Below are 20,728 nucleotides of genomic sequence, written 5' to 3' on the forward strand. Positions count from 1 at the left end.
AGAAAATATATAATCCCCTACTCTGGGGAGGTGCAGGCTGTGGTGGGGGGAAGGAGGGGCTTCAGAGCAGTGTTAGAAAAGAGGGAGGTGGAGGAGGGTTAAGGACTCAGGGAAGGGTTTGCTGAAGAGTTCAGACTTACACATGGGCTTCTAAGGTGGCGAGGACTGAGAGAACTGAGAAAAAAGTTCAGGTGGAGTTAAGAGATGCGAGGCAATGGATTCAGCTACAAGGTCAGGAATGTGCACTTTAGCATCTCTGAGGGATTCAGAAGCAGAGAGTTCACACACCACACACACTTGGAGAAACACTGATCTGCGGGATTAAATCCAAACCCTTGCTCGTGCTGCCCTTCCATTCTCATCTTCCATTTCCCGGTCCCAGCCCACCCTACCATTGCCCTCACCATTGCTGCCCCCCATCTAAGGGTTGGCAAGCTTTATCTGCAAATGACCAGATCGTAAATATTTTAGGCTTTGCTGGCCATGCAGGCCACACTACTGTCACTCCACTCAACTCTGCCACTGTAGTGAGAAAGCAGCCACAGACAATACGTGAAGGAATAGTCGTGACTATTCTCCAATACAACTTTATTTACACAACAAGCATCAGACTGACGAATGGATTAACAAGATATGGTATAGCCACACAATGGAATATGATTCAGAAATAAAAAGGAATGAAATAATTAATACATGGATGAACCTCAAACATGTTAAGTGCAAGAAACCGGCACCAAAGTGGCACGTACTGTATGAGTCCGTTGATGGAAAATACCCAGAATAGGCAAATCCATAAGGAAGGAAAGTAGATTAGTGACTGCCTAAAGCAAGGATTGGGAGTTTGGGGAATGGAGAGTGACTGCTAATGGGTACAAAGTTTCCTTTTGGGGTGCTAAAAATGGCCTAAAGGTAGATTGTAGTGATGGTTGCACAACTCTGCAAGAACCCTAAAAATCACTGACACGCACACTCTAGAAGTTCTTGCAAGTGCCCTGAGCAGAGACTGAATGGCAATCATAGCAGATCAGGACGACACTGGAACCAACTGAGCTACATGGCCAGGGCTGTATCGCCCGACACTGGCAGGTGAACTTTACGGCATATAAATAATACATACACAGAAACAGGCAGCAGGCAGGATTTGGCCCAAAGGCCACAGCTCGCCGCTCCCCAACCGGTACACCAGCTGCACGTGTCCATGAGCGAACTTTCCTCCACGTGTGGTTTCTGCCCCTCCCTCCATGTACGCTGGGGCCTCCCTTCTCCTCTGCCCAGCAACTTCTACTTAACTTCCAAGCCCTTCAGCAAATGTTCGCTTCTGGGTACCCTCCCCTCGCCCGTGGATAAAATTACCACTCCCTTTGTTTTAGGATCCTGCAAAATTTTGTTGATTTTATAACAAGTAATGGTCATACTATTGGTCACACTGCATTCAATTTAGTCTTCCTTACAGGCAAGTAAGTGAAGAAGATATAAAGATGAGTAAGAATCTAACAGACTGTCTACCTAGAGCACAGCAGGCTCTCAATGAATAATTCCTTGAGCGGGTCTAACAATAAATGAACTGTGGAGTATTATTTAAAGAAAGTTGGTTTTATAAAGTGATCCACACACTAGACTGAAAGAATTGGGGCCTAAAGCTGAAGGCCAGTCCCAGGAGACTGGATAAGGAAGCTTCGGGCTCAGTGGTGAGAAACACACAAATTTAAGAGAAATTGCAAAGAAAATGTCAATAAAACTTGATGACTGGTCAAATACCATGTTTGAAGGAAACTGGTAAGTCCAGGATGGTTCAGAAGTCCTGAGACAGACAGTAGCAGTGACGCTGATGGGACAGGAGTGCTGGACGAGTAAACCAGCACCAGGGCAAGGAGAGAAGGACCCAGGAAGGCTGTTACGTCCACATCTGGAGAGAGTAAAAAGAGCTAGCATTGGACTGCGCGAGCGTACCAGGCACGCGTGCCTGGATCCTTGATCCTCAGTGAACCCTCTAAAGAACTTCCTATCACCTCCACTTGCAGATGAGAAAGTTGACTCTTAGAGAGTTCACCTGGGGACTGGCAGAGCTGAGAGTAACCGCCATCTGACACCAGACAGAGCCACGCCGATGGCCACTCCCCCACAGCACAGCACAGCACCTGGGAGCCTGTGGTACGTCCTGAGGGGTACGGTGCTTCGGAGACCCCACTGGAGAAGCTTGGAGAGAGTTCCTGGAGTCTTTGGCATGCAGGTGACACCCAAAGTCCTGAGAACAGGGAGAACAGACAGTGCGGGAGGGCGGGGGGGCGGGGGGCGATGACAAGGCCCACGGACTGCACTTCAGCCAAGAATCCCTGAGAAGGAAGAAAGAGAAACTGGGGAAGAAAACAGAAAGACATGGAAACATAGAAAGAGAACCAGGCTAAGGTAACAAACACCCTAAAACCCAGAAATAAATGGCAGGAAAGCGGGTACAGAAAAAGGAGCTGAGAAGGCAGAGCAGTGGGGAAAGGCACTGTGGTAGACAAAACTCAGCGACAGGAACCACGCTCCCCGGGTTCCAGCCCAGCAGTGGCACCAATTTCTTCACTGAGAGTGAACAAGTCATCTCTTCCCTCCCTGGGCCTGGTCTCCTCGGTGAGGCGGTCAGGACCAGAGGGTCTCCGGGCCACCTCTCCAGTCCCAGCACCCATGAGTTGGTCAAAAGCGCGAGAGCAGCAGTGAAGCTGCAGAGGAGAACGAAGGGAAAGGCAGGACACCCAGGCACTCACTCGTTCAGGAAGTGCGACAGGCGAGGCCGGTGAATGAGTTAGTGCGGAGAGGGGATCGGCAGGGCCAAGTTCACCCATGGCCTCTCCACCATGGGGGAGAGGAAAGTAAAACGATTAAATATGTGTCTAATTTTCACAGAAATATTTAGAAAATACAGAGGGGGCATGACAAAAGCAATATAATAAATACTTTGGTAGCATTTGAGTATTTAAATCAGAGATATTAGCAGTAAGTTTCCTTTTATTCTGAAACAAACATCGCAATAGAGCCCTGGCCAGGAAGCCAGCTGGTTGGAGTGTCATCCTGATGCGCCATGGTGGCCATTCAGTCCCTGGTCAGGGCACATACAAGAAGTAGCCAATGAGTGCATAAATAAGTACAAATCAATGTTTCTCTTTCTCTCTCAAATCAATAACTTTTTAAAAAGATATTAAAATGTCAAGCCAGCACATAAGCAGTGGAAACAAGAAAGTGCGAGCTGGGTATCTGGACTTTCTGCACACACACGCACACTGGGCTTTGGCCCAGCAGGCACATCTGGGCCTCGGATCTGCAGCCTGCTCCTTACTTTGGTCATTGCTTTTTAAAATACTCTCCAAAAAGTTCTAAGAGCAAAAAGTTACATTTTCAGACATGGAGGGTGCTCCTGTAGAAACATTTTCTAACAACGTTCTCAGTAAATTGTACAATTATTAAGAAGTCAAAGAGAAGGCATCATAGCAGTAACAGCCCAGGCCAGGGCTATAACCCTGATCTCCATGAAGGACAAACACCACGTGAGTTGGAAGCTGCTGCCGCTGGACAAATTTTAGAAGGGGTTGAGGCAGCCTCTTCTCCAGACTGGTGAAGAGGCAATAATAAGAGAGGCCCTTTCCATCTGCCAGTCCCCAGCCAGCAAAGAACTTAACCCAGCATCACTTTAACCCATGCTAGAGTGGCAGAGTTGCACCAGACCCAATCCCTCTGCGGGTGGGGGGATGGGGGGAACCGTGCTTTCCTGGGGCAGTGTAATAGCATCTGGTCGTTACTGTGACAAATGCCAGGATTTAAGCGATGTGGCCAGCCAGCATCTTGGCAAGAACTTGTAACTCCTTAGCCTCTCTGATTTCTGCTTTCACTTTTTCTAAAATTCCAAGACTGGGTTTTTGGAGAGTCCCTACTTGAAAGCTGAGTTTCAGATGGAACGTCTTGCCACAGTGTGTTAGAAACCATCTTTGACTAGCGTGGCCAGTTCTCACGGGCCTGCACTGTTCTCTGCCGGAGACGGCAGCCGCTGGAGGTCTAGCTGGCTGGCGGTTCCCAGTGCTGCTCCTCTGTCCAACTGTGGCGTCTTCATACTGCCCAGCAGGGTGCCATCATTTAAAGTGTGCAGTGAAGGGGTGACTCTTGTTGAACAGTGTGACTATCCTATTCATGTAGGCCTTCAATCCTACGCACAGACTCAGTTGCCTTTCAAGTTCATCAAATAATTTCCACAGCAACAGGCAAATGAATGGGGGAAGGGAGAACAGGGGAAGACAGAGGAGGAGAGAGGGAGGAGAGGAGGGAGGAATGCCTCTGAGAAATGTGTCCCCTGTTGTCAGTGTAACTTTCTGATCTATTTTGTTGCAGGTCTGCAACAAAATGAACAGTTCAGAGGTAATCTTACCTGTCCGGCTGAAGCAATTTCCCAAACAACCCCCATTTAAACAAACGCCGGGCAGTGTTTATACATGGAAGGTATTTGTTTAGTCCATGCATTTCATCACTATCCTGTGTCTGTGTCTGAGGGGTTTACTTTGACTCGTGCTTCACATACACTACCTATAAGATCTCTGAAACATAAATACCCTTCAGTTTGTTTTGATTTTTCTTCCTACACATACACAGGACAAGCACCGGGAAGTTGTTGGTGAATAACAGTGGAAAAAAAACTGCCCCAGATAGAGGAAAAAAGTAGCTAGTGTGCTATGTTCATTTGCTATTTTTGCTCTCACATGTGTACTCTCCAAAGAGCCAGTCTTGAAATTTTATACCAGATCTTTCACTGGTGATGGGTAAAGTAAGATATATACCCACCCCCTTCACCCCCCACGCTGATCTGTCCACGTTTGAACAACTGAGGGGGTAAAAAGGGAAAGACGTCTCTCTTGTAGAAATGGGGGAAATACTGTAAAAGTGGGGGAAAGACGATATACTAACAGACAGGTAAGTGGTTTGGTATAGCAATCTCCAAAATGTGGAATCCCTGAGCTGCCAGATTCCCCAAAATTTATCAGATCGGATGGCAAACCCCACATACTGAAGCTCTTGCATTTCATTAGTAGAAGGAAGAATCCCTAAATGTGTTTCTTCTTCCTTATCACACAGTTCAAGCAAGTTTGGTTACAAGAAGTCTTGGATTACAAGCAGAGGACAAGGGAGTTACTTTTGTAAAGGCAGCTAAAAGCCATATTGGGAGGAGGGGGAAATAATCAACTATGAACAAATCAGGAGGTGGCATTTAGTGTGTGGGTAATTAATGGCCACATAGAGTGCAAGGGCTTTGGAGCTCAGCCTGCATTTTATAATTATGGACACTTAATTGTAATAACCGTCTAAACCAGAACGGAAAAAAAGAGACACTGCCACACACAGACCAACCTCAATACTGCCCCCAAGCCACAGACAGGGAAGGAAGAAGGGAATGAAAGGGACTCTGAGCACTAGAAAAAGCGATCACAAGCCCAAGAAACCCGAATCCTGGGGAGGAGATCTGCTGGCTCACTAACAGAGCCAGCGGAGGCTGGACAAGGTAGGAGCTACAAGTACCAGGGAAGTGGACCAGAAGTGTGGGGAAAGGTTGGACTGTGGAGTCCGACAGACCCAGATCGGAGGCGGCTTCATGACCCAGGGGCCACTGTACACCCTCCTTTAGCCTCCTTCCCTCTCGGGCTGATGAGGACTGGCAGACGAAATGAGGAGTCGGCAGGCGGCTGCCCGCAGCAGGCACCCACCACCACCAGTGCGTGGCTGTTACTGGTATTTGGGGGTAAGGGAGCTGCTTGGAGGCAAGCAGAATAGTTTGCATTTTCAATGCGTTCACTTCCTTTTCCTTCTCCCAATTGTGATCCTTCCTGCTCTCTAAAAGAGCCAGGAAAGGGATGACTTTATGCCACAGTCCTCGGAGAAGGTACCAAGTAAAACTGACTTGGAGCCACATGTGTGATTAACCACACATCCCATTTGGCCCTGCCTGCCAAGCAGCTCAGAGCCAAATTTCAAACCCGGTCACACCAACCACATTCACCCATATGGCTAACAAACTACACTTTTCTTTTTTCCTCTGTCCTCATTTTGCATTTCTGCTTACACTGTTGGTATGTCTATTGTTGTAAACCCATTCCAAATCCTTTTTTGGAATGAAGCAGAGAAGGAGCAAATGCATAAAAGGACGGCCTGAGCTTTCTGACAGTGAGGTTACTAAGTCTGGCCCCTTTCCAGTAAGGATGAAGCCTCCCGATCCTCGCTCCGCCCCTACACCAGTCACTGGCATGGCTGTTAACAGGGTCGCTCTTTTACGTCAAAATAAATACGTAAATTTAAATGCCCATATCCTTTGTAGGCAAACATCGGAGAGACTGTGGGTGTGGTTCCACACAACCGCAATAAAGCGAGTCATAAAGCCAGTCGTAACCTTTTTGCTGGTGGTGGGTCTTGACTTCAATTTGTAAAAAGTGCAACATCTGTGAAGTGCAATAAAGCCAAGGGCCATGAAGGGAGGTCTGCCCGTACACACACATGAATGTTAACTAGGGGCTTATCCTCAGCAGCTTTTCATAAAGAGCAAGCAATTAGGTTGGAAATAGAAAAGACACTTCACCACATAAAAGCAGGTCACAGTAAAAATTAGATGATAGAAAACAAAATTGTCACCATTCTAGTAACTAATGAAAGTATGTTACTGTCAACAAGCCAGTGGTGGTGCTATAACACTTCTCAGAAATCAGGAAACACCCTGAGGGACCAAAATCTGACAGGGGTGGGGGTGCGGATACATCTCACTTTGAAGTTCAAGAGCACAAGGAGCCCGTTTTCATAGGATAAGACCCATGACACCTGCCTGCTTATTCTAAAAGAGAAAGCTGGTATCTCAGGGCTGTTTAAACTCTTCCACTGTCACCAGAGAGTCTTCTTCCAGTTTCCTGTTCCCTTGCAAGACTGTTGGGTCCAAAACCAATGGTTACAAATGAGAGGTGTGGTCTCAGATGAAAAAATACAACTGTAGGTTATTACCCTGATAAGAACCCCGTGGGGAAGCCAATGGCAAAGGCAGGCTTTGTATATATCATTTTAATGAGTGGGTTTCTGATACAAATTCTCTTCCAGCCTGCAAATTTGTTTGTCTAACAAGAATAACTGTTTCTCCAAATCTTGTCAACCTGCTGAGGTCATTATGTCAGGGTACAGGCTCTGTCATCTGCCCCACACAGGAAAAGAAGCCACTCCTCAACTGAAGAACAACCTTAAGGGAGGTGGGAATTTAGCAAAAGGTCAGAGAGGGGCGATTCGTAATAGGTCTCTATGCTGCCCACACCAACAACACGCAGAGGGGAGGCAGGGCTGATTCAGTGACTCCCTCACACTGCAGGACATCATGAAAGACAACTGTAGCGGCCATCCAACTGTGACTTAGAGCCAGGGTGGTGTTCTTTTCCCTAATTTATAAGCAACATTTATTATTTCATTTTGAAAACTATGTGCCTTTAACATCTGGTAGACATGCATCAGGGCTGCCTCTGGTCCTCCCACCACTGCCCCCAAACGGATCGGCTGTGACTTTCAGCACAGACCACGCAGTGGTCTGTCTACAGAAGTCGAATCACCCAGAGAGAAAAAGAGAAAAAGTTGGGTGAGGAGTTATGGCTGGAGTAAAAAGCAGTTAAGGTAAACCTTATGGGTTAACTAGAATATTGGTGGGTCGAATTATTAATTTTTTAAAATAGCTTTCCTGAGATAAAATTCACCCACTTAAAGTACAATTCAGTGAGTTTTAGTACATTCACATTTATCAATAGTGTTTAGTATAGTCATATTCAGCTGTAGGGCCGTCGCCACATTTCATCTTAGAACACATCAGTCACCCTCAAAGAAACCCTGTACTCATTAGCTGCCATTTCTCCCTTCTGCCCTTCAGCCCAAAGCAACCGCTAATGTACTTTCTATCTCTATAAATGTGTCTATTCTGCATATTTCATATAAATTGAATTACAGAGTATGTGGTCTTTTGTGTCCATCCATCTTCTTTCTCTTAGGAAAATGTTTTCGAAGTTCACCTGTGTTGTAGCATGTAGCACTTCATTCACTTGTACCTGACTGAGATTCCAATGAATGCAAATACTGTATTTTTTGCCATTTAATCATTTTTTATTTTTCAATTACAGTTGACATACAATATTATATTAGTTTCAGGTATATACTCCAGGGATTAGACATTATATAACTTATTAAGCGATCATCTTGATAAATCTCATACCCATCTGACATCCTACAGAGTATTTAGAATATTATTGAGTATAGTCCCTTTGCTGTACTTGGCATCCCCATAACTATTCTGTAACTACCAATTTGCACTTTTTAATCCCTTCGCCTTTTTCACTCAATCCCCCAACCCTTCTCCCATCTGGCAACCATCAAAATGTCCCTGTGTCTGTGGTCTGTTTCTTTTCTGCTTGTTCTTTCGACTTTTAGATTCCATTGTTGATAGATATGTATTTATTGCCATTTTATTGTTGGTATTTTTCTTATAATACTGGTTTGGTGGTGATGAACTGCTTTAGCTTTTTGTCTGTGAAGCTCTTCATCTGTTCCTCCATTCTAAATGATAGCTTTGCTGGGTAGAGTAATTTTGGTTGTAGGTCCTTGCTTTTTATCACTTTGCATATTTCTTGCCACTCTCTTCAGGAATGAAAGTTTCTGTTGAGAAATCAGCTCACAGTCTTATAGGAGCTCCCCTGTAGGTAACTAACTACTTTTCTCTTGCTGCTTTTAAGATTCTCTTTTTGTCTTTAACCTTCTTCATTTTAATTATGATGTGCCAGGGCCTCTTTGGGTTCATCTTGTTTGGGACTCTGCGCTTTCTGGTCAGGTAAGTTTTCTATCATTTTTTCAAAAAGGTTTTCAATTTCTTGCTCTCTTCTCCCTCTAGAAGCCCCATGATGTAAATATTGGTACATCTGAAGTTGTCCCAGAGGCTCCTTACACTCTTTTTTTTATTATTCTTTTTTTCTTTTTGTTGTTTTCACTGGGTGTTTTTACTTCCTAATACTACAAATTGCTGGATTAATTTTCATTCATCTACTCTACTGTTGATTCCCTACAAATTATTCTTCATTTAAATGAGTGTATCCTCCACTTTTGACTGGTCATTTTTTATGGTTTCTATGTTCTTTTTCATGCTGTTGAAGTTCTCATTAAGGTCCTTGAGCAACCTTATAACCATTGTTTTGAACTCTTGTTCTTGTGGTTTGCTTGCCTCCATTTCATTTAGTTCTTTTTCTGCATATTTCTCCTGCTCTTTCATTTGGGATCTGTTTCTTTGTCTCCACATTTTGCCTGCTTCCCTAAATTTGTTTCTATCGTTAGGTAGAGCTGCTATGTCTCCCAACTTGGTAGAGTGGCCTTGTATAGTAGGAGTCCTCTATGGCCCAGTGGTGTAGCCTCCCCAGTCACCCAAGCTGGGTATACCAGGTACACCTCCGTGTGGACTATGTGGACTATCCTGTTGTAGTCGAGCCTTGATTGTTGTTGGTGTCACTGGGAGGGACTGACCTCCCAGGCCAATTGGCTATGAGGACCAGCTGCAAGTACAGCAGAAGAGCTACTGTACAGGAGGCAACCCTATAGAACAGGACTTGCATCAGTGGGGTATTGGTGCTCATCAAGTCTGCCCCATGAGTGTGTCACTCGTGGAGGTGGTAGGGTTATAATCCAGCATGGTCTGAAGCTGTCCACCTAGTACACTTGTTCTGGGGCCTCCTGGGAGGTACAAGGTCAGCCACCATCTGTGGCCTGCCTATGGTCATTCGGCATGAGCTACAGAGCAATCTGTAGATGGCTGCTACTTGTGCTGGGCTTGCAGGTGCCCAAGAGAGGCCAAGCTGTGAACCAAGGCCAGCTGCTGCTAGAGCTGGGACTAGGGGCACTTAGGAAAAGGTACAGGGCATGCCAAGATCAGATGCTGCTTGTCTGCAATTTTTCAGCCTTTGAGAGATTTTAGGAAAGTCCACAGCAAGAGCCAAGACAAGGAGTTTGTATGGAAAAGCTGGAAATGGCTTCAGTGAGTCCACAAATTGGTTAGTGCAAGATCTCAGGGAATCACCAGGATGGGGCAGTGTATCAGGTTAATGGAGACTCAGATCTGCACCCCCCACCCCCACTGGCTTTTTGGGAGTTGGAGAGATGTCTCAGAAAAGAAACAATGGCCTCTGTCAGCACTTTTTGTCTGGCAGAAAGCTTCCCCTAGAGCTTTCACCCAGATACAAGATAATTCAGTCCTTCTCGGTATGTCCCTGGTGCCTTTTGAGCTGCTGCCCCAGTGCTGGAGCTCAGAGGAAGCAAGTACAAGTAAGTCTGTGCACTGGCCCTTTAAGAGGAACTGCCTGAGACTCCAGAAGCCTCTGTCTCACTTGGCCACAGTCCCTGCTGGTTTTACAGGCAGAAGTTATGGGAATTCTCTTCCTGGCACTAGAACCCAGTCTGGGGGCTTGGTGTGAGGCTGGGATTCTTTGTTCCTCCGGAGGACCACCACAGTCCAGATATCCTCCTGAATTTTATCCAGCACATGTGAGTGTGGGATCAGCACATTCTCAGGCTCCACCCCTCCTACCAGTCTTGATGTGGCTGCTTCTTTAAATCCATAGCTGTAGGACTTCCATGTAGCTAGGTTTCAGGTGATTCTGAATGACAGCTGTTTTGTAATTGAGTTGTGATTCCCATGTGGTCGTGGGAGGATTCAAGTACCACATTTACCTCTGCCACCACCTTGACTAGAAGTCCATATACGGCATTTTATTTATCCATTCATCAGTTGATGGACATTTGGGTTGTTTCCACTTTTTGACTCCAATCAATAATGCAGCTATGAACATTTGTAAACAAGTTCTTGTATGGACATATGGTTTTATTTCTCCGAACTACATATGTACTTTGGCATGGAACTGCTGGCTCATATGGTTCAAATGATTTTTAAAAACTGTTTGCGTGAATGCAATGATGTATCTCTACAGTCATATGGGAAGAAGGTGAGAGAGATTTAGTATTTCTCCATCCTCATCTTACCACCCATGAACACACTTTCATTTTCTCTGCCATGGCCCTCTGCTCCGATGTCCTCTGTACTCCTCTGTTCACATCAAATACTCAGATCCTTGACGTAAGGGCAGCTCGGAGCCAGATGAAATTTCCAGAGAACACTTATCCCATCTTGTTTTCAGGCAGGACTACAACCATCTCATTTTTAAAAGTCCCCCAAGAAGGAAAGGACACAGTTTCCCTCAGTTGCCTAGTCTCGGGAACAGCTTCACATCACAAACTCAAAATCATACACATAGGATACGAATACTGGAGGGAGAAGAATAATGGTCAGGTTGTTAAACAAGCTTTAGAGACCACCCACAGGCCCGTTCTTTACTTCCTCACTGAACACACTGACCCCTGACGCCACCTAATTTTATGTACTACCATGGCCTAAAATGAACTCCATTTTATCTAACCTGGTAAAGACAACTGTGGGAGAGTACTGCTGTCCTTCCTTGAGTTATTTTTCTTTTGCTTCAATACTCTTACTGGAATCTGTTTTCAGAATCAACAACCGTACCACACAATTTAACACCCAGAATGTTCTGCTGTTGCTGCTCTGTGATAGCTCAAACTTTCTCTTCTTTCTTGCTTCCTCTGAGAAGCATATATAAAATGAGTAATTACTGCTGCTACAGAATCGCTGGAGTCAGCAACACTTCCTAAGAACTGCATTTCCTCCTCTCCTCCTTCCCCGCCCACCACAGATTCTCCCCCATAAGTTAAGAATTAAAGACATATTACTGGGATAAAGAAATCTGACCTGAAATATGTGTTGCAGCTACAATGGCAAGCAACCAAAAGTATTAACAATAATTTCCAATGTAGCTGGAAAGGTTAGATGATTTTTCTTTGAAATGAGCCAACTTTGCACACTTTCGTAAGATTAAAATCTGCTTGTTTTTCCTTCTGGACACCTCCCCTCTCCTATTTCTACTACCCCTAAAAGGCAGAGTTGTTTATGCACATAAACAAATGGTTCCGGAAATTAAGTTTCTTGACGAGAGGAAAACTCAAAGGTAAATTCTGTTCTGCGTTGGTTTTCCTATACTTCACTGTGATCAGAATTTTGAGTGATAACATTTATGACACACAAAAGCTTAGAAACAGAAAGAATAACAACTCCGTGTTATCTCTGACTCACAATCTAGATAATTTCTGGACCACCAACCTTGGGCCAGTGAGTTATCTGTATACCTGTCTGCCACCTGTGAAATGAAGATAATAATAGCACTTCATGGAATAAATGTATAAGTGCTTCAAAGAGTGCTGAGGACAGAGTAAATGCTGAGTCACTATGAGCTTGGATCACCATCATCGCCACCAAGACACCACCATCTTCCACAGCTGCCTGGGGAGCGTAAGAAGCTACCCCTGGGGCTTTCCAAGCAAACACAGATACCGCCCTCTTTATTCCAGAGTGCTCCCAACCCATCTAGCAGGACCCAGAGGTTCACAGGACAAAGCAATTCAAGAAGAAAGACAGGGCACAGAAGAAGGTGGGAAAGACAATTACAATTACAAAGAAATGGCACCTAATTTTGTTTTTTCATAGCCCTGTTTAAAAGATGAAATTCTTAAGAAAACTCTTTCCAATACAAGGGGCCAGAAAAGTTTAAAAGCCAAAAAGTCACCAGAGAAAGAAGTCCTAGAGTTGCCCAGTCCAGAGAACAATCTGTTATTTACAATCCTTCTCTCTCAAGTGTACGTAGTATCCTCCTCCCCACGCATGTTCACGTTAGACCCAGAATGGAAGGAAAGTACTCTTTGTTCAGAATAGAGTCCTTAAAAACTTAGAGGGGCAGTGGACAGAAAGCTGGCACCTGTGCCTACCTCTCTCTGTGGCTGGCCAGGCCCCTGGTCGGCGGTCCGGAGGTTCAGGACGTGCACCTCCTGCGGCAGCCCCGTCGTGCCTCTGCTGGCGCAGCCCGACAGGACGGTGAAGCTCTCCATCAAGGCCTGGACCGGATGGGATGCGTTGACAGGTGACAGTTCACACGGGGCGCCGGGCTCTGGACCTGCTGAGGGAATCACAAACACGAACCCCTCAGAGACCACAATCAACTGCACCGCAACTGAATTTCGTTGTGCTGGACAGTCAAGCCACTGCCGGCCTGCCCAAGGGGTCTTTCCAGGAAAGTTGCTGCTGGAACTAAATGGCAAAAAGCTGGCCTATTCTTCTACAACTACAATCTCTTCAATTCCTTTTGGACAATGTTGATGTGTATTAATTAAGTTCCCTTTTAGATGCTCGAGTCATGAATGTATTCCTCTGGATGGAGAAAACCTCCCATTTGATATCTGTGTTTAATTCTTCCTTCCTCTCTTAGAAGAAAACTAGAGATAAATTAAATAAATAGCCTAAAGGTCCAATAATATTATGCATAAATAATATTAAACACCTGAAATTACACCAAAAAAGTATAAGATAAAGTCCCTACCTTTCAAGTGCTTCTGCTACTTGTCTTAGACAAAGCAAAACAAATTTAAGAGCAATACAAAGTAAGTTGCAATGCGTAGAGAGGCAAATGGTACCAGAATTGTAGAGCAAAGTTTGGACCAAAGGTGAGCAAATTCTCCCAAGAGAGGCAGGATGTGAGCAAAGCCTCAAAAAGAACAAACAGAACATTGGTCATACTCGGCTGCTGCTTCCTCATTCTCCTCCTCAATCAGACCTTAAATTCTAAGTCCATCCATTCGTCCTTCCCTTTACCTCCTGCAGCTCTCCTTGTCTCTGTCTCTAGCAACTGCAGATCTTTCTTAAAAAAGGCTCAGGTGTCAAGCTCTCCAAGCCACCTTCTATGGAAGCACTGTCCATCTGACCCGGGAGTGTCCACTGAACCATGATTCCTAGTGCAAACGCCTACTCCTCCCGTGTCCCAAGCCTGTCCTGTCCCTGGAGAACAGCTGACCTTGTGAATAAAGCCTGAACTCCCTAACCTAGCACCGGGCCTGTCTTAATCTAACCCCTTCCCATCTCTCCACCCTCACCCCTCCCCAGCCAGGAAGTAATACCAACTAGCTTAAAGGTCTCCAAATAAACCATGATACTCAAATCCATGCCTTTATTCAAACGTGTTCCCTTTACCCAGATTTCTCTTCCATTGTAACTCCCACCCCACAACAAACATCCCAGACTAAGGGAGGTATTCTTTGTCTGTCCTCTTATGATAGCTCTGCCCAGCTCTGCTGATTCATTTTCCACAGTGTAACCAGCACTGTGGACATCTGTCTTTGCCAGTCCTGTGCGGCCTCCTAATGCCTGTGAATTACTCATCTCTATATCCTCAGCACCCATCACGGTGCCTGGCTCAAAATATATATTTGTTAAATGAATCAGTGAACTTAAGAAAAAAAATGTCCCTTTCTGATCAGTGATTAGGGCACCATTCCGGGTACTTGGGTTTGACTCTAAGGGACTGAGATGGGAAACAGTGGCGACTGCTCCAGTGATGTGAGGTACGGCCCCCCCACACTGCAGCCTCATCGCGCACAGGCTGGATTGACGGAGAGGCAATCCAGGAGTCCTCTCCCAGGAAGGAGGAGGAGCCTTCAATACTTCAACCTCACACACCTCTGCGGGCTTGGTGCTATCTCCATTTGATAGTCGGGGAGGCTGGGACTTGAATATACAGAGTCTATTAAACCTCAACCTTCCAAATGGAACCCAGTAAAAAACCTGAGTACACCCCAATCAGTTCTTCCTGACTTCTACATAATAGAGATCCTCTCCAGGAAAACAGCTCTGGTCTGAAGTGCAAGTGTAGTTCAGAACCAGGCAGTCTTCCACACCCTCTGCTACACCCTAGGCAGACGTCCTGCATGGTAAGCTAAGTCTATTTCAGAACTCATGGAAATTATCTAGGCTGCTAATAGTTATCTGTTCTGAAATGAGGAATGTGCCTTCCCAAATAATCACGGCCACCCTTTGTACTGCAGTACTGTGCCCAGCTGTTTTCTAAGGTAGGTTGTGAGGAAAGGTGTCGCAGCAGCAAACACAGATGGTACTGATGCACAATTCCTTCAGGTCCCCCATGCAAGTAACACAGTACGAGCAGGTGTGCACCGTGCTGCCCCCCATCCTGCCTTCACTAGCCACAGTGGGGTGTCCGGTGCATTTCATACCCCAGAGCCCCGGAGACAGTCTCCTACTACTACTCAAACCTGGGAACACACAGCGATTATCACTACCCACACAGGAAAACACTTGAATTGGTTTCATAGCTTCCTGCCATGAATTTGCCATTATCACAGATTTAGCACGAATAAAAGGTACTTTTCAGTTCTATTTTTGTATGTACGTGCAGAACTCTGGCTGGGCTGTAGTTCTACCCAAAACACACCTGCCAAAAGGCTTGCAATCTGCTTGACTTGCCCTTCTCCTGAGCATGCCACCACACCCAGCAGGTTCTTTCTTCGGGCACCACACTGCTCGTCCCCACACCAGGGTGGGAGCAAGCACTCACTGGAAACAAGTCAAGACAATAAGGTTGTACACAGAGAGGGAGGGAACCAGGCAGGGAATGTCCCGGGTGCTGAGGATAAGGACTCCTCACCTCGAGTCTGTGGTCTCCGTCCCACCACAGTTCGGGAGAGGGCAAATCTCACTTTACGGGTGGCGGTGCCAGCCATGACTTACACCAGTCCATCCAAGGCCAAAGTAAAAAGAAAGCAACCCACAAGGCTCACTCTGACCAAGTGACAGGACAGCTACTCTTTACAGAGACCCACCGGGTCCTCATCCTCAACCAGATGATGGACATGTACAAAAATCTACAGCCAATATCACATCATACTTAACTGTAAGAAGCTAGAAGCTTTCTCACTAAGATCAGTTACAAGGCAAGGCTATCTACCCTCTCTCACCACTCCTTTTCAACATTGTACTGAAAGTCCTGCTAATGCTTCCAGCTAGGAATGGCCCTGTGACCAAATTCTGGCCAATACGATATAGCCAGAGGTGATGTATGCAATTTCCGGGGAGTTTCTGATAAAGGGAATGAAATGTGTTCTTCTGCCCTTTCCTTCTTCCTGTTGGCTGGAATACAGACGTGATGGGTAGAACTGGAGCAGCCATCTTGGGCCATAAGACAGAAGCAACACCCTGAGTTGGGCAAAGCAATAAAACAGGAGTTTCTTGGGCCCTTGATGAACCTGGACCTTTTAGATCATCTCTAGACTGCTTCTTTTTATATGAAACACATGTAAACTTTTCTTTTATTCAAGGCAATAATATTATTTGGAGTTTTTTGACACTTGCAGCTTAACCTACTTTAATCAAGATACTGGCTTTATTTACTTCACCAAAAGTGCCAACCTTCTTTCCGCTGAAGCCTCCACAAGGTTTCCTCCAGCAACACTTTCCCCACCATTCCTGTACCTTCCCCTGCCATGGTGAAGCGAACTACTACTCATTCTTCAGATCACTCGAGGAAGCTTCTTTTACCTCTTTTACTACATTAGGTATGTATTTTTGATACTCTCATAGTACTCAATATTTCTCATGTGGCTATACTTTATAATTATTTGTTTAATAATAACATTTGTTTAATAATAATGTCTGCATATACCCAAAACTGCCAATGCCTCAAGAGAATGTCACCCGATCACTCTGCTTACGGCTTTACTCCTTACCTCAGCATGGTGTCCAGCACACCGCATGCACTCAGATGGTCATGAGGGAAGGGTGGTAGGAGAGCAAAGGGGGAAGAGCCAGGAGGTGACCCATGCTCAAAGGCTTTCATGCCAATAGGAAACTCTATCCTAGAGTTCTTTCTTTCACTCTACCTACTAGCCAAAGCTTCACTCTTGTACTAAAAGGGAAAAAAATCAATCATGAAATAAAGCAGGTGGCATTTTGGGTTGCTAAGAATCAAGCTCTGGTTGGGGCTTCCCCACCCTCAAATGTCACAGAAGACAGAAACCCAAAGCTGTTTTGTCCTCTCATCCCCAACACCCTGTCAAGGCTCCTTTCTCCTGGTGACACAACAATCCTGTCTCTCCCCTTAGCACACTATGCCCCCAGCTGCATCCCGCCACCTGCTGGGTCAGCCCCAAGCCTTCCTGCCCCTCCCCTCATGGCCTCAGCCCACCTCCATGAACCAGTCTGCCACCCTTCCCCATTTACCTCAATGGCTTCTTCCACAGTCTCCCCACACAATACCAGACCCCTCTCCAGTTAAAAAAATTTCCACTTGGGAACAAGGTGACCCACCCACTCCCAGCCTCTACCACACGTGTTTGAGGTAGCAAGGTGGCCATGAATCTCACTTGACCACCATGGGGCCCAAGGGCAGCGCCTCACAGCCACAAACATGCTCCGAAACCCTGCCTGACTCATCTGCTCACTTTGTGGTGACCTACGAGCTCTGGAGCTGCTAGTTCAGGCTCTCACAGACAGCCTCGGAAGGCTGGGAGTTACTCTTGTGGCCACGCCTGGAAACCCACAGCCCTTCCTTCCCTGAGCAGCCTCTTCCCCACAGTCAACAGCAAGTGAGCAACACGCTCTGCCAACAATGCTCATCAGCACGGCCAAAGCTCCTCTGCCACCACAGTAAGGACAAACCGGGCCACTGGTGACATGGCAAGAAATGCTGACTGGGAGCAGCAGTACCATAAACACATACTCCTGTTAATCTCACACCATGCCTTCTAACGGAAAGGCACTTTACAGAGACTTTACTCTCTGAAGCCTCACAGAGACTGTAAAGTGGGCGGAACAGATATCTTTCCCATTATAAGTAAATTGTTGCAAGCCACAGAGCTGGGTGCGCATTTGCAGGAAGTGCTTCCTGACAGTTGTGCACGTCCAGAGACATTCCTCACTGTTGCCTCCCACTTTGGATACTCTCATTTCTTCTGGGCATCTAGGACATGCCCTGTCCAGGATTCTTTGGTAGTTAGTTCGCAGACTAACTTTTTCCTTGCTCTCAAAGCCTGAGCTGAGTTTCTCCTTCTCCACTGATACTCAAGCAATCTGACCTCGAGATCTTGAGTATTATTTTTTTGACCTGCTCTCCTGTCTCCTAACCTGAAGTCAGACTCTGTATTTCTAGCTCAGTATACCCCCCTCGGCCACGAGGACGAACATACCAACACGGCCTCTCTTCACCCACAAGTTGCTACTTCTATTGACTAAACAAATGTACTGACCTGAAGAAAGCACAGATTCAAGTAAACCTTGTGGTGAGAGAGTCAGCAAGTGGCCCAGACCAAGCGGCCTCTTCCACAAAGCTGGGCCCTCCGTTCAGCAGCTGGGCCCCCAGGGGCAACACTGTGGAACAAATGGTACCTAGGGCTCCACCTCCTGTAACAAGCTAGGGTTTACTTCTTCCTTTTTATTAATCCTCACCCAAGAATGTGTTTATTGATTTTTAGAGAGCAAGGAAGGGAGACGGATTGAGAGAGAGAGAAAGAGAGAGACATCTGTGTGAGAAAACATCAATCACTTGCCTCCCATTTGCGCCCTGACTGGGGATCAAACCTGCAACTTAGGTTTGTGCCCTGACCAGGAATCAAACCCATAACCTTTCAGTGTATGGGACAACACTCCAACCACTGAGCTACCTGGCCAGGTTTGATTCTTAATAAGCAAGATTATCATGCACGTTCTTGGGCCACACATGGTGCACATATTATTTCTAACCCTCATAACACCACATACAGGCAGTGTTAAAGCGCCCATTTGAGGAGGAAACTGAGTCTCAGACAGGTTAAGTAACGTGCCAAGGGTCAAAGGCCACCAGTACGTGGCAGGATGGGAATAGAACCTGGGCTTCTCAGTCTCCAGGTCCAAGCTCTTTCCATGACAAGGCACCGCCTGCTTCTACCCTGCCTCTTCCAGTCCTTCAACTCAGGACTTGGTCCACACACTTATTGGCCAAACATACACATTAATTCATGTCTGATAAAATACAATAAATCGCTTGGTTCACACACTTGTAATCTTTTGGTTGACACAAAAGAGTTCGTAAACGTAATGAGAAAACACAAGCTCATTTCTCATTTCACCAAATGTCTTCGTCAGCTTCACTAATGCCTGCCTATCTGCACATGGGAAATGTTTCTAAAATATGGCTATAATATCAACGCCTAAATTCCCAGTTCCACTTAAAGAAAAAAATGCAAGTGGACTCACCCTTTCATTAGGTCCTTTTGCTACAACACAGCACTCCGATCTCAGTCACAGAACCCCCACAGCCGCACTGGCTGCAGGCCAGCCCTGAGGCTTGACATACTACAGACAAAGCATCTGGGAACAGATGCATTTGCTGCACACACTTTAAATTTAATCTGTCCCAAAAGAAATTAATATCACACCTCATGCAACAGAACAAAAACACTGAGGGGGAGGGGGAGTTATTGTTTGGGAGAGGATATAGTAAGTAATTTTCACATTTAATAAATGTGATCCTTAAGCATTCTAAATACCAAGTTGACACAGACATCTGGTACCTATTCCACATAATTTCCAGCACACTGATTCCCCATATCACCCAGGGTACTAACGAGGAGCGTGTGTTCAGCTGTAATAAAAGTGGTAAAGATGCAGAGGGAATCAAGGGGTAATATTATAGCCTGGGACCAAGACATTGCAGTGGAGAGATTTTATTCCAACAACACCATTGGCTAATAAGGGTTTCTGTTATTGTCCCACAGGGAATTCTGCAATGCTGTCAGCTGCAAAGAGGGACAAACTCCCACAGACTGTGGAACTGGGCACTGCAGGATCTATTCTGCCCCTGAGCTGAAAATCCCTTCTACCCCCATGGGAAGCAGGAATCTGTAACAAAGGGCACCCGAGATGATTTCCCAGCCAATAGCACAGCCGGGCTCTAATTGAGCTTTAGGAGAGGGAATGTGACAAACACCAGGATATGATGCAAAAGCAAAGTTCCAAGAAAAAACACCTGGAAGGCCCTGAGCTCGGGGGCGCCCGCAGTGTACACAACATATGCTCATGTTTATACCATCTCAAATTACAACTCATTGGAGCTACAGACTCTTGGGAACAGAGTTGCGGAATGCACCGCCATTAAAATCCAAAGGGGGCCCTTCTACTATAGCCCCCACCTGGGTTTTTCAACAATAAAACTTGGCTTAAGGCTGAAGCTTATCCCTCATAGGAAAATGACAGAAGAATCCTAAAACCTCTAATATGGATTTTCCTGGGCGGGGGAAAAAAAAAGCCAGATTTTTCTACAGTATAACTCGGGCATATCTTACCATAGTTTCTTTCATGCTCCAAGTGAGTATCTAAATCCAAACCTTCCTTTTGACAAACCAACCCTCCTCCAAGAAGTCAACTGACAACTTGTTGAGCCAAAAGCCAGTGCATATTTGCATATTGTGTTGAAACCATGGTGCAACCATGATGGAGAATTTCCTGTCCAAGAGTGTTTTTAAATGTTCAAAAGGAAACAACGAGCAGAGCTTCTTTAAGAACCTAGATTCTCCAAGTGTCAGGAAATGCCAAGCTACAAAGGGTGCTCACTCTTTCACCTAAGCAAGACACCTATACAAGCAACAAGTATCAGGAGGGATTTAGGCAGCTCTGTGAGGAAGTGTTTCATTTTGTGTTTTTTATAACCTAAAGAAAAAAGGTGGCAGAGTGGGTATGTTCCCCAAGTCATCACTGGGCAAAAAGCAAGAGGAGAGCCCT

At 45.8% G+C, this 20,728-nt stretch overlaps 1 protein-coding gene across 2 annotated transcripts in view; it reads right to left on the bottom strand.

The window, feature by feature from the left end:
- TGFBR3 (transforming growth factor beta receptor 3) overlaps positions 1-20,728 on the bottom strand; it is a 195,320-nt gene that overhangs the window by 105,651 nt on the left and 68,941 nt on the right. The window contains exon 3 of one of the 2 annotated variants that reach the window (XM_037154394.2): positions 12,901-13,085. In XM_037154394.2, coding sequence (XP_037010289.2) covers positions 12,901-13,085 — 185 coding nt within the window. Of the gene's footprint in view, positions 1-12,900; positions 13,089-20,728 lie in introns of both variants that reach the window. The other variant, XM_037154392.2, reaches the window with a different exon arrangement.

This window comes from Artibeus jamaicensis, unplaced genomic scaffold (genome assembly GCF_021234435.1).
Source record: "Artibeus jamaicensis isolate MK-2021 breed Jamaican fruit bat unplaced genomic scaffold, CSHL_Jam_final scaffold_1019, whole genome shotgun sequence".
In the NCBI taxonomy this organism is placed as follows: Eukaryota; Metazoa; Chordata; class Mammalia; order Chiroptera; family Phyllostomidae; genus Artibeus; species Artibeus jamaicensis.